This window comes from Bombyx mandarina, chromosome 08 (assembly GCF_030267445.1).
Source record: "Bombyx mandarina strain Sakado chromosome 08, ASM3026744v2".
NCBI lineage: Eukaryota > Metazoa > Arthropoda > Insecta > Lepidoptera > Bombycidae > Bombyx > Bombyx mandarina.
Window position 1 is genome coordinate 10,004,505 of NC_143215.1, and position 12,553 is coordinate 10,017,057.

At 35.9% G+C, this 12,553-nt stretch overlaps 1 protein-coding gene across 6 annotated transcripts; it reads left to right on the forward strand.

Annotated features, from left to right (window-relative positions):
* The first annotated feature begins 1,671 nt into the window (after positions 1-1,671).
* Positions 1,672-9,654, forward strand: LOC114249894 (lysosomal-associated transmembrane protein 4A). 6 transcript variants are annotated; one of them, XM_089729481.1, is made up of 8 exons: positions 1,672-1,784; positions 1,873-1,928; positions 3,186-3,296; positions 3,598-3,811; positions 5,166-5,274; positions 5,977-6,133; positions 7,358-7,615; positions 8,066-9,654. In XM_089729481.1, exons 3-8 carry the CDS (start codon positions 3,189-3,191, stop codon positions 8,159-8,161), a joined length of 942 nt encoding a protein of 313 aa, XP_089585607.1. In that variant the 5' UTR covers positions 1,672-1,784; positions 1,873-1,928; positions 3,186-3,188; the 3' UTR covers positions 8,162-9,654. The 6 variants fall into 6 exon arrangements, with proteins under 6 accessions (XP_089585607.1, XP_089585605.1, XP_028039395.1 ...); XM_089729479.1 differs by having other exon boundaries at positions 1,695-1,784; positions 5,136-5,274; XM_089729480.1 differs by having other exon boundaries at positions 1,727-1,788; positions 5,136-5,274.
* The last annotated feature ends 2,899 nt before the right edge of the window (positions 9,655-12,553 follow it).

Below are 12,553 nucleotides of genomic sequence, written 5' to 3' on the forward strand. Positions count from 1 at the left end.
TTTTATAATGGTGTAACAGTGTTCAAACTATCTGCAATATAATTATAATGAAGCAGTGTGTTTTTAAATAGCCACTCATCACCTACAGAACCCAATCCCCTCAAATTCAACCGTCCAACAGGTTATGGGCCCAGCACGCTCTTTATAAGAGACTTAAAAGTATTCTAGAAACAACTGTACATATCTAATCTATCTAATTATCTATCTATCTATCTGATAAAGAGTACTTCTTCCACGGCTTGATTATTAACTATTATTTTTATAGTTTAATTTTAAACAATTATAGTTTTATAATCACCCCCTTAATTGTTTATGTCGGTTGAAAGAGAGCACCCCCTTAATTGTCTCTTTTTAGTTATATTTATTGTTGTTTTGTTTTTATGGCTGTTTGGAATTCTTGTTTTAGTTTTATATTTAAATGATTGAATGGTTAATAGGTAAAAGAAAGTGAGAAAATTTAAGAAGTGAAAGATATTAAGATAATGAAAGATTGTTATGGTAATGAAAAGTTATATTTGAATTCGAGTGTTGAATATAAAGTTATCTGAGGTTATTTGATAGGAGTTATGTTGTCGTTTGTGAGTGGAGTTGAAGGTGATTAAGGTTAAAGAAGTCGAGAGGGAGATTAACGTTAAATAAGTCGCGAAGGAAACTAAAGTTAGAGGTCGAGAAGGAGATTATAATTAAAGAGGTCTAGAAGGAGTTGGTTATTAAAGTTAGAGGTCGAGAAGGAGATTATAATTAAAGAGGTCGAGAAGGAGATTAATGTTATTATAACGAAAGAGGTTGAGCAGGAGATTAAGGTTATTATAGTTAAAGAGGTTGAAAAGGAGTTTAGGGCTATTAATGTTAAGGAGGTTGAGAAGGAGTTTATGGCTATTAAAGTTAAAGAGGTTGAGAAGGAGTTTAAGGTTATTAAAGTAAAGAGGTTGAGAAGGCGTTAAAAGTTTTAAATAAACTTGAAGAGTTTATGTAGGGAGTCGAGAAGGAGTTAAAGACTATTATAGTTAAGGTTTTATATAGTGAGTCAAGAAGGAAGTTATGGTTGAATGAAAGTACATTTTTGATCGAATTGGAGTTGGACAAGTAAGAAATGATTAAAAGTAGCGACATTAAAGATCGTATTAGGTTTGAAATGTTGAATGAATAGTTGTTGGTTGAATTGAGAGGGATTATGTGGAAGTAACGGAATGTAAGTGGTTGTGGGGTTTTTAGGTATGTATGGAAAGTAATTTATTTACGGTCAGGTTAGTGTTATTCTTTTTTGGTATTAAATTATAGACAGGGCATTAAAATATGTGTGCAAGTGTTGAGGGGGTGTGTTGGAGTTTGAATATAAATGTAATGGCAGGCAACACTTGACATATGATTACAGATTTTGAATATTAGAATTTATTTAAATGTTTAAAAATAGATGATTGTCTTCTCCTAAGAAAATCAATACTTCTCATCTAGACACGATTAAAGAAACATGTAAGAGTTTTATAAAAATATAAAGATAATAATTTTATAATGGTGTAACAGTGTTCAAACTATCTGAAATATAATTATAATGAAGCAGTGTGTTTTTAAATAGCCCCTCATCACCTACAGAACCCAATCGCCTCAAATTTAACCGTCTAACAGTTCAAACTATTTTTCAATAAAAACTAATCGGCTGTATGGTGTGATACGTTGGCTTTTTCCGTTAGCTAATGGAAGCACTAATAATAATACTACCTACAATTAGAAATTGTATGACATTGGTGACATTGATTTCTAAAATTCAGCGGCGTACGACCTATGTAGGTACCTACGTTGTAAATTCGATGAACTGAAATTTTACTGTCAATTTTTTTAGAAAATTCGACTCATAATAGTTTTGAATTTCAGTGAAAATATAGTCGGTGCATATTCTGGAACTAACTCTTGAGCATTTTACAACCAAGGTAAATAATATTCAAAAGTTCGCACACAAGACAAATATTGTTTGTTGTTTTGGACACTTCTAAACATATTGCAGTAAAATGCACTTACACATTAGTTTTACTAGGTACCCAGAAATTAATGAAAGACGAAAATAGCTGCTATAAATAAAACACTAAGAGACTTGTTTCAAATACAAATGGTTGATGTGTATGTATCTAAGGCAGTGAAAATTAAATGGAGATTTTGATGTATCGATCTCATCTCATATTAAAATAATAAAAGTAAAATCGATCCGGTGTGTCCGAAGTTATTAAACAATTGATAAATTGAATTACAGAGTAAAATATGTCACAGTTTCCAAAAAGAACATAGATGAATTACAGTTATTTCTTAAATATATAAATAAGTATTCATATCAGCACACTAAAGGATAGTGAAAATTCTTGCATGTGATGCAATTAACAAATTAGGCTTTCAAAGGAATTTAACAGTATAAAAATGTAATATTATGCAACCAATAATGTAGAGTTTTAACACAAGGAAAATGTAGGGATAGGTACACAGCTCATAAAATGTAATATATTATCTATTAATTGAGTTTAAATTAAATTAAAGCTGCTTTATACTCTACACAATTTCTGTTGACAATAATTGCTGAACTTAGCCTTGCAACCCAGGCTTAGTTTGAGACAGAAACTATAGAATTGTACCTTTTTTATTTATTTATTGCATTTATGAATGGGCGAGCTCAGCCCGCCTGCCATTAAGTGGTTACCGACACCCACAGACTTCTACAAAGTAGATGCCGCCATCAACCTTAAGATATGAGTACTAGTATAGTTCTCAGTATAGTTACAACAGCTGCCCCACCGATCAAACCGAAATGCATTACTGCTTCACAGCAGAAAAAGGCAACATGATCTTATTCCTTCATGGTGAAAATCAATCAAGGACATTTGTTAAGTATGTATTTCATTAGAAAGATTGGTACCTGCCTGCGGGATTTGAACACCAGTGCATCGCTTGACACGAATGCACTAGACGTCTTATCCTTTAAGCCATGACAATATTTTACTTATACTGGAACTCATCCAAGGACATATAAATCAGATGGCAATATGGGACCAATAAGCTTAACTGATGGACTAGACAACTGATCTTCACATAACTATTAATTTTTTTTATTGAAATGAGGTTGGACACATTAGATTTGCCCTTTTTAGTATTGTTAGAAGCGAAAAAATGTTAAAAAAGATATTACATTTTATATTATCCAGGCAATGTTAAGATTCCATCCCAAGTTGGGAAGTGAACGTGGCAGTGAGTGGCTATGCTGCTTCTGCCTACATGTTCGGACTGGCACAATTATTCTGGGATCATGGCACCTTGTAAGTTATTTTGTATTTTCATTCATGAAGTTGACATATGATCAATATAGAGTCTTTTAGCCCAACATTATGCAACAATAGCTAGTAATTACATCATTTTAGAAAACTTTTTTTTCAAACTCTGTTTAAAAATTGAAATCTATTATAGAAAAAGGAAGTTGATAGTAGTTTTTTTATATCTATATAATCTTATTTGGTTATGGCAATCTAACTAGTAAAACAAAATATTCTTAATGAAATAAAATAGTGAATAATCAATGAAGGCATTTATTTCATAAATAAGATAATAATTTTCTTTTAGTTCCTGCACCTAGTGGCACTAGGAGTTTTAGCAGCGATTGTGCGTGATCCTCGATTGCTGGATGAACTGGACCGTGAGTCATCCCCAGTGAGTTCATGGAGCAATGTGGGGCGCACTGGAGATGTGCTGCCCACACCACTGTCAAATGTGGAAACTCGTCCCAGCCCATACTCTCAACATGCTTCACATCCAAGTGACCACAGCCTAATATACCGTAAATATATTTAAATTGTTGTTTACCAATTAATATTTGTATTAGTATGTATGCTTCTTTTCATTTTTTTGTTCTATAATTATTTTATATTTTTTGAGCTGGACAAAGAATTTCCTGACACGTCGAGCTTTGGATGTTTTGTCATTCCTGTGTTCTCTTCATACAGGCGGTTTTTGAGATTTCCCATCGATTCTACTATAGCGATTGAAGTGTTCATAGACATATTAAAAGTTCAGTGTCGTGGTTTCGTCATTCAGGGTGATACATAGTTTCAACCTACTCTGTTCAGAATCAACAGATTACGTCATTAGCCAACTTCATCTCTGTCAGTCAGAGAGCTCAAAATATCAGATGCTGTCTTATACAAAGCCAGAAAGAATATTTATATTATTTATTGTTTGTTGTTTACATTAATTTCACTCAAAAACTCTTCAGCATGTGTTGACTCTGTGGCATTTTTCCAATCCATGGTGTATTTAAATTTAAGTAATCTTTCAATTATCCCCACTGGAATTTTGATCCTATTATTGCTCCATTAGAGCCTATTTTTGCTAATAAATCAGCTTACTCGTTTCCTTCGACACCAATATACCCAGACTAAATTGACACTGTTGTGTCGACCCAGTTTATTAAGGGTCCGTATGCACTTCACCGCTATCGCTGGGAACGTAGATTATTTTATACATTATCATTATCTACAATCTCAGCCGCGCTAGTATTGATAGCGAACGTCTCCGCTTGGAAAACCGATGCACATTGCACAAGACTGGTATTTGCAGCAGTTTTTGAAGTATATACGATCACCCGTTCCTGAACTGGTTTCAGAACCGTCATTGTACTTGATTAAACTATAGTGTCTAAAATCTCTAATAAAATTTTGGACAGCTGCTAAATCTAAGCGAATTTCGAAATTAAAATTAAAATATAAAAAGCATAGTACTGTAAATTTTATTCCCCGACACAGTATTTACTATGTCCTCCTTTTTGTCTTAATGATTTTTTATTTGTAAATGTCGCGCACATTCTTACATTAAGTAAGCTTTCAATTAATTTTAGAAAGAGTCAAATAATTTAAAACAAATTTAAATAATTACTGATCTCGTCGATGTAAAACACAGCATTATTGTAATTAAACCAACGGCTTGTTCGTTTCATGAATCAGTTCTACTACCAATGGAATTAATTTTATAACCGCGAGCCTTTAGTACATTTTGTTAATATTGTTATTTGATTATTTCGCACGTTGTTTGCATGCAATTTGTTATTAATAAAATTTAGAGAGATCAATTACGTGCATAGTCTTAAGATGTTACGTGCGGGCTAGATGATGCGGATGTGGGTGCGATGGTTACAGTGGGTACCATGGCTCTCACACTGATTATGATCTACGGCGCCGCTCGTGGGAAACCGGCTTATCTGCTGCCCTTCTTCTGTCTTCAGATCTTCGACTTTGCCATCACCATGTGAGTATTAATAGAATTTGTAACGAAATTTCTCTCGGGGTGAAAGGTCATTTGTTTAATTTAATACGCGACATTTATTTTTCTAATTAAAGGTGCGTTTTATTTGGTATTAGTATCAACAGTTTCATGTTTTTAATCGGAACTTCAATTTAGCTTACTCCAGTGAAATAAATGAAGAAGTTTTTTTTAGTGATATTTCTTCCAAATTTCAAACATTAAATGGCTCTCATGTTAAGTTGCAAAAATGTCGCTTAAACCAAATAGCTACTCACCCTTCGGCACAATAATGACAAATTGCCAAAGAATTAATGATTAAAAAACTGGTTTTTATTACAAAAATATAAAAAGCGTGATTTGATGTTTTTCTAAAATAATAATTTTTAATTAATTTTTAGTGCTGAATAATGAAAAAACTGCTCTTTTTTATTTTTTATTGCCTTTGTAGGCAGACGAGCATACGGCACATCTGATGGTAAGTGGTCACCGTCGCCCATGGACGTCAGTCATGCCAGGGCCAGTACCAAGCCGCTGCTTACCATTAAGTTAACTACCATTAAGTGTTCAAACGAATTTGAAAAAAAAATAGAAATGTGGGTCGTCGGCCTCTATGTATTTCTACAAAAATTCTAGAATAATAACATTTAAAATGTCTAGTTTTATCAAGAACATCTGTTTTAATGCTAATAATATTCTTATGAACAGTTTGACGGCAACTGGCTATCTGTGTTACTTGCGTCAAATCCATGCTCTGATTGCGGAGACGCGTCGCGTTCCCTTCCGCGAGGAGTTGCTGCGGCTGCCGGCGCCGGCTCTTGCCTTCGTCGTCATCTCTGCTTTGATCGTGGCCGTGATAATTAAAGTACCTAAACTTCCATATATTTATTTATTTACTAGCTTACCCGGCAGACTTCGTAGTGCCTCAATCGATAAATAAAAGACCCAAACTTTTGTATAAAATAAAGTTAAAAACAAACAAAAGTATCCGTCCGACGGGGGACACATCAAAGGAAAAACAAAATTGTTATTTTTATTTTATTCCGAGCATTTTCATATTTATCCACCTTTTAAACCTTCTCTGGACTTCCACAAGTAATTCAAGACCAAAATTAGCCAAATCGGTCCAGCCGTTCTCGAGTTTTAGCGAGACTAACGAACTGCAATTTATATATATATGTCGGAGGAGAAACGCCGAAGGAATGTTTTTAAAAAGTGTGACGTCACCATTGCTGTCGTCACGGTCATTAAATTCTCGATGATGACTCATGTTTGGGCTTCCAAAACAAAACTTCACGAGAACTGCGTATATTGCACGAGAAGCATAACAACGTTACAGAGAGATCCGTACTGTACTACGGCTCGGACACGAATGAATTAGCGCCAGACAGCACGGCCGTATTTATAGGACTTTACACGTCAGCGTGTTGACAAGTATTAAACACGTGAGCGTGTTTACAAGATTTTAAAGTATTGAAATTACAATAAAAGGGACTGTTTAACATCAATTTCTTATCACAGAGTAATTAGTTGATGATCAGTAGGTAAATAGTCATATTTGCGCCGACATATATATATATAGATAAATAGAAGATAGATTGCATAGATGGGTGGACGAGCTCACAGCCCACCTGGTGTTAAGTGGTCACTGGAGCCCATAGACATATAGAGCCCATAACCTTGAGATATAAGTTCCAAGGTTTCAGTATAGTTACAACGGCTGCCCCGCCCTTTAAACCTAAACGCATTGCTGCTTACGGCAGAAATAGGCGGGGTGGTGGTACCTACCCGTGCGGACTCACGAGAGGTCCTACCACCAGTAATTATGCAATATATTTTTTACGGGTTTGATTTTAATTACTCGATGTTATTTCTTCACCGTGGAAGTCAATCGTGAACATTTGTTAAGTACGTAATTCATTAGAAAAATTGGTATCCGCCTGCGGGATTCTAATACCGTTGCATCGCTAGATACGAATGTACCGGACGTCTTATCCTTTAGGCTACGACGACTTCAAAATGTTCATATAATATATGTTTCATTGTATCACCGGAACGTTTTCACTACAACAACATTTTGAACTTTCAGGGCTACTGCATTAGCGTTGTGTGGCGTTGCTACAAGTACCTGACGATGAGGACGGCGGCCCTGCAAAGCCTCACCCCGTTCGTGATCTCGAGCGACGGCATCGTGACCTCCGCCCCCGCGCCCCCCTACCCGCAGCCCGCGACGCCGGACTACTCCAGCCTGCTGCCGGACTACGAGGAGGCCGTGAAGCAAACCCCGCCGCCCTCGTACCGGGCCGCCACGCTGATGGCCGTAGCCGACCCGGAAGCTGCTGCTGTCGTGAGTAACACGCATTCTATTACCCTTCCTGGTATATACAGAAATAATTTTAAATTTTTAAATAAGTCTTAGTCGGTGACCGGCTACATCCACAAGGTTTTTCCGTGCCGCCGTCAGATCTTTTATAATATTTTTTTATTTATTGCTTGGATAAGTGGACGAGCTCACAGCCCACTTGATGTTAAGTGGTTACTCGAGCCCATAGACATCTACAACGTAAATGTGCCACCCACCTTAAGATATAAGTTCTAAGGTATAGTTACAACGGCTGCCCCACCCTTCAAGGCGAAACGCTGCTTCACGGCAGAAATAGGCAGGGTGGTAGTACTTACCCATGCGAACTCACAAGAGATCCTACTACCAGTAAGATATAAGATTGTACTTATAAGTCGGTAGTTGGTTTTAAAACTTAATGAATTTATGAACGTAATTTATAATTAATGTTTCCAGTCCGAATCTCGTCCAATGGAGCAACAGACGGGCCGTCCCGTGGCCAGCGCCACCATCGTGGTGCTACCACAGGAGGGAGCACACGCGCGCGTCTGATTCTCTCACAACAAACATATGTCGTCACCGCTAAGTTATAAAAATCGTTCGTTTAAAATAAATCCAGCTATGCTGTAATCTATCTATCGTAAACTAAAATTCTACAACAATTTTGAATGAGACTGCACCTTTATTGTAAACTGACGGTATTTGTAATTAACTGATGACACACGCTGATGGCGACCTAGCGCTCTGCACTCCGAATGATGACCATAATTTTAATGTTCAATTTGGTTCATTTAAATTCGTACTAATTAGAGATGACATTGGAAGGAGTGAACAATAGAGGGCACTGTTGTAGTGTAGTATAAAATCTAATCAACTTCAATTGTACGCGGAGTATTAAAAACAACGCTTTAGTCTCTAGTTTGATACTTTAGAATAGTTTGATACTTTAGAATAAAATTTATTGAAAAATCTTTAATAAAAATATCTATTAGTTAGTTGGTCGCATGGTCGCTATCGGTTTATTCCTATTTCTTATGATGTTTCCATTTAAAGGGTATAATACAATTTATTTTGTTAGTGTTTCATATAAATTGTAACTATGTGTGTGTAATTCTTAGAACGGTTTCTAATTGGAAACCAAAAACAATTTCGGGAATGAACTTAGAATAACTTAATAAAAAATCTAGTGCATGAATTTGTCCGCAATTGAAATGTACTTAAAAAGCTTCGATAGGAAAAAGCGTTACCCGAAAAATTTTAATCCGAATGTAAATTGGTTAATAAATAATACGCTGTGACCGTAGGTAGTGCCATGTCGTTATATTTTCTAAATTATATTTTTGTACTAGATAATGTACTGTTTGCAAATTATTACTAGTGTATGCAAATTTAATAATCTCAAGAAATCCTTAAAAATGCTTAAGCTTTTGGAAGTGGCATTTGAAACATTCCGTCTCAAGTAAAAAAAAAACATTAAATATTTAGAACTTTGTAATTTGAACATATGGCAAGATTGCCCTATATTTTACATATAATTTTTGTATGTTTTCATATCATTAAATTAGTCAAAGGCGAATACTAGAGAAATCCCGATTAAATATTTTACCTTTAGAAAAAAAAAAATACATTACAGGGTCAGCGACCAGAATATTGATTTGCGAAAGTTCAATGATATTATAATTAATTATATCTCATAATTTATAACACATATACACGCTTATAAGCAGCGCTTTTTTATTAACAAGAAGAACACTAGTATCGAGGTATAATATAGGCCTAAACACATAAAAAGGTTTCTTGTACTTAATATCTACTTGACTATTTGAATTCACCAATATGAGTCTTATGTATGGAATCAAAAGATTTATGCTATATCCAGATATTATTATTTGTTAATCAAGACAATTATTTGTTTCCAGCACTATTCGTTTGTTTGGGATTATTTCTGCAAAGTTATTTAAAATGCACTATAAATTAATTTACATGTGTTTGAAGTATGTGTAGTGTTATAACTTATTATCCAAATAAATCATTCATAAAACAAATGTATTCTTTATTCTAGTATTTATAATGTCCGTTGTTTATGTGGTCATGTCGTTGGTCAAGTGTACCACGACTATAGCGAGATCTAGGTTAAATTTTTTTTTTTTTTTTTTTTTTTTTTTCCTACCTAAGCTGAGAGCCTTGAGAGGCTATGTCAGCGTAACCCTAACTTTTGTAGGTGAGCTCACGGGGCTCAAACCTGATGACGTTGCTAACACGAACCCTAGCAAGAGCCGTGCTTCGCAGAATCTACCACCGGATCGGAAACGCGACCCACTGAGAAGATCCGGCGAGAAACTCAGTGGGCTGTGTCTGGGAGTTAATTTACTCGTCGAGCCCTTCGTCGCAAGCGACGGGTTCGACGAGAACGGTGACCGGTGCTTGAAGTACCTAGAAGCACCGTTAGTGGATCGGGAGGATTAAAATTTTAAATTTTTTCGAACAGGTTGTTCTTTATTAAAGCTATTTAACTTTGCCCACGATTTCGCCAGCGCTAACTACGATGCATTTTCCCGGGTAGCTTTTTTCTCACTCACAAGGTCAAGGCTAAAAGGAACCAACAAAACACTGTCGTATTTATTATAGTGGATATACACGGCAATGCTATGTTAATATCCTAAAGTTGTAACGGTAGTTATCATAGAACAAGATTTCAACAATATTTCACAGAGGCTGAATCGTGCTAACGACATCTTCAAGAAAAGTTTACAAACATACAAATTGCGAACAACATTCGGGTCGTCGATCTACCGCGCCAATTCACCCGCCCGAAAGAACATTTTCCCTTTGTCATTTGCGCCAAAAAGCAATAGGTGTATCAATCCAAGCTATAAATTATTTCATTCGAATCCGTTCAGCTTTTTTACGTAATTAAGTAATAAACTTACGATTATAATATTGAAGAACATCTGTCTATTTATGACGCTAAACAATCCTATACTGCGACTATTGATAATATTAGTAAATTTACTTTACTTGCCGGCTATCGAAGCAACTAGACACTCCGTCTCAAAGATAAATCTATCATACCAAGACTAAAATCTACGGCTGGCTCTGCTGCGTGCTGGTAACAGTACTGGGGACTGACAGCAAGAGACCTTGCTCATGGGAAGCGGATAATAGCAGAACACAGTATAGCTCGGCACTGCTGCCAGAATTACCACGCAATGATACCATGAATACCTATTTAACCTTGACTATCCAACCACGAGCGTGGAAGGATATGCTCACGACCACGGGAAAGACCAAAGACGCTCCACATGTATTTACTGGTGGTAGGACCTCTTGTGAGTCCGCGCAGGTAGGTACCACCACCCTGCCTATTTCTGCCGTGAAGCGGTAGTGCGTTTCGGTTTGAAGGGCGGGGCAGCCGTTGTAACTATACTGAGACCTTAGAACTGATATCTCAAGGTGGGTGGCGCATTTACGTCATAGATGTTTATGGGCTCCAGTAACCACTTAACACCAGGTGGGCTGTGAGCTCGTCCACCGATCTAAGCAATAAAAAAAAATTATTATATTATCTTTTACTTATAGAGAAACTGTATAGCGGTACCTTCGACTATTATGGTTTTACGACTTTTCAGGTTTACTAAGTAAGACCCTTTGCCACAAGATCAACGCAATCTCTAACTATTAAATGAATTTACACTACTTAATTACCCCAAAAAATACTTATTATTTTTAATAATAATAAACAAACGTTTTGCAGTGAATGCATTGTAATGACAAAAATATCCAAAAATTCACGCATTAACATTAATCTATAGGTATAGGTACTTCAAAGACTGGTAGAGGACGTCTTTACCCAGTGCCGCTTTGAACTCACGGGTCCCATGTTATCCATTTTTTATAATAATATGCATTGCTGCTTAAAGGTGGTAACGCGGGGATGGCGTGATATGACAGCCAGCAAAGTATCTCTCGTGTTAATGGAATACCAGCGTGGAGCAAAAGGGGTGCGCTAAACTTGTGTCTGAAATACAAAGAAAATGTTCATTAACAAAATCACCCAATAACCAATTCCCAAAACTTTAGGAGAACCCAATACCTAGAGCGAAATGGTGTGATCATCAAAACCATATAGATAGTCGTGCTTTAGATAACATAGTTTGAAGAATAGTATAGACAAGCACATCGTGCCTATTTGTTGAATCCTATACGGTCTTACTTTTTATAGAATTGCTACGAACCATATGATATCCTTCCAAAGTTTTATAAGTCTATAGTAATAAGTGGAACCACTGTACTTACTGTGTTTCCGCTTTAGAGTTATGGCTACTAATATACATTCAAACGAATTAGGCTATAGGCTCTTCTGCATATTAAAACAAAGAGATACTTTAGATGAAGTAATTTTATTTTTATCCTGTTACAGCTATTTACGTTATTTTCATCACTTCCTTCAATAATAATATAAGAACATCAATTCTTTGTCATTAAGCACTACTAAGTTATTTTATTAATAAAATTCCCAATACTAAATTATTGTTAATTTCTCAAAATATACTAAATTTTAATACTGTTCTAATTGAAAATTGATATGAGTGTGTGTCTTTATTTAAAAACGGTATGATTATATTTATTGAAATGTTTAGCATAGAGTTTTAATGGAAGTTGTCCCTAGTGCGAGTAGGACATTACGACACGTTATTATATCGGAAAGCCAGTCGCCGCATGCCTTGCCTTCTATATTTATATCGACGATTCGCCCCGCTTGGCTTCGCGCATGCGCGAAGTTCTTATGTCCTACTTCAAAACTACCGAAAGTGAAATTTGCACATCATGGTGTCGCTCGGTGCACCGCGCGTCGCGTCAATATGACTTAATGATTACAACGAACTGCTTATTTGCGTCAAAAGGACACAGGGTGTTCAAAGACGTGTAGTGTGCCTCGAGGAT

Bases quoted from the DNA above. Each gene is read 5' to 3' on its own strand.
- LOC114249894 (XM_089729479.1), top strand. From the start codon at position 3,189: ATGTTAAGATTCCATCCCAAGTTGGGAAGTGAACGTGGCAGTGAGTGG. The intron at 5,275-5,976 runs GTGAGTATTAAT...TCTTATGAACAG, and splicing joins TTCGACTTTGCCATCACCAT to TTTGACGGCAACTGGCTATC. The intron at 7,616-8,065 runs GTGAGTAACACG...TAATGTTTCCAG, and splicing joins ACCCGGAAGCTGCTGCTGTC to TCCGAATCTCGTCCAATGGA.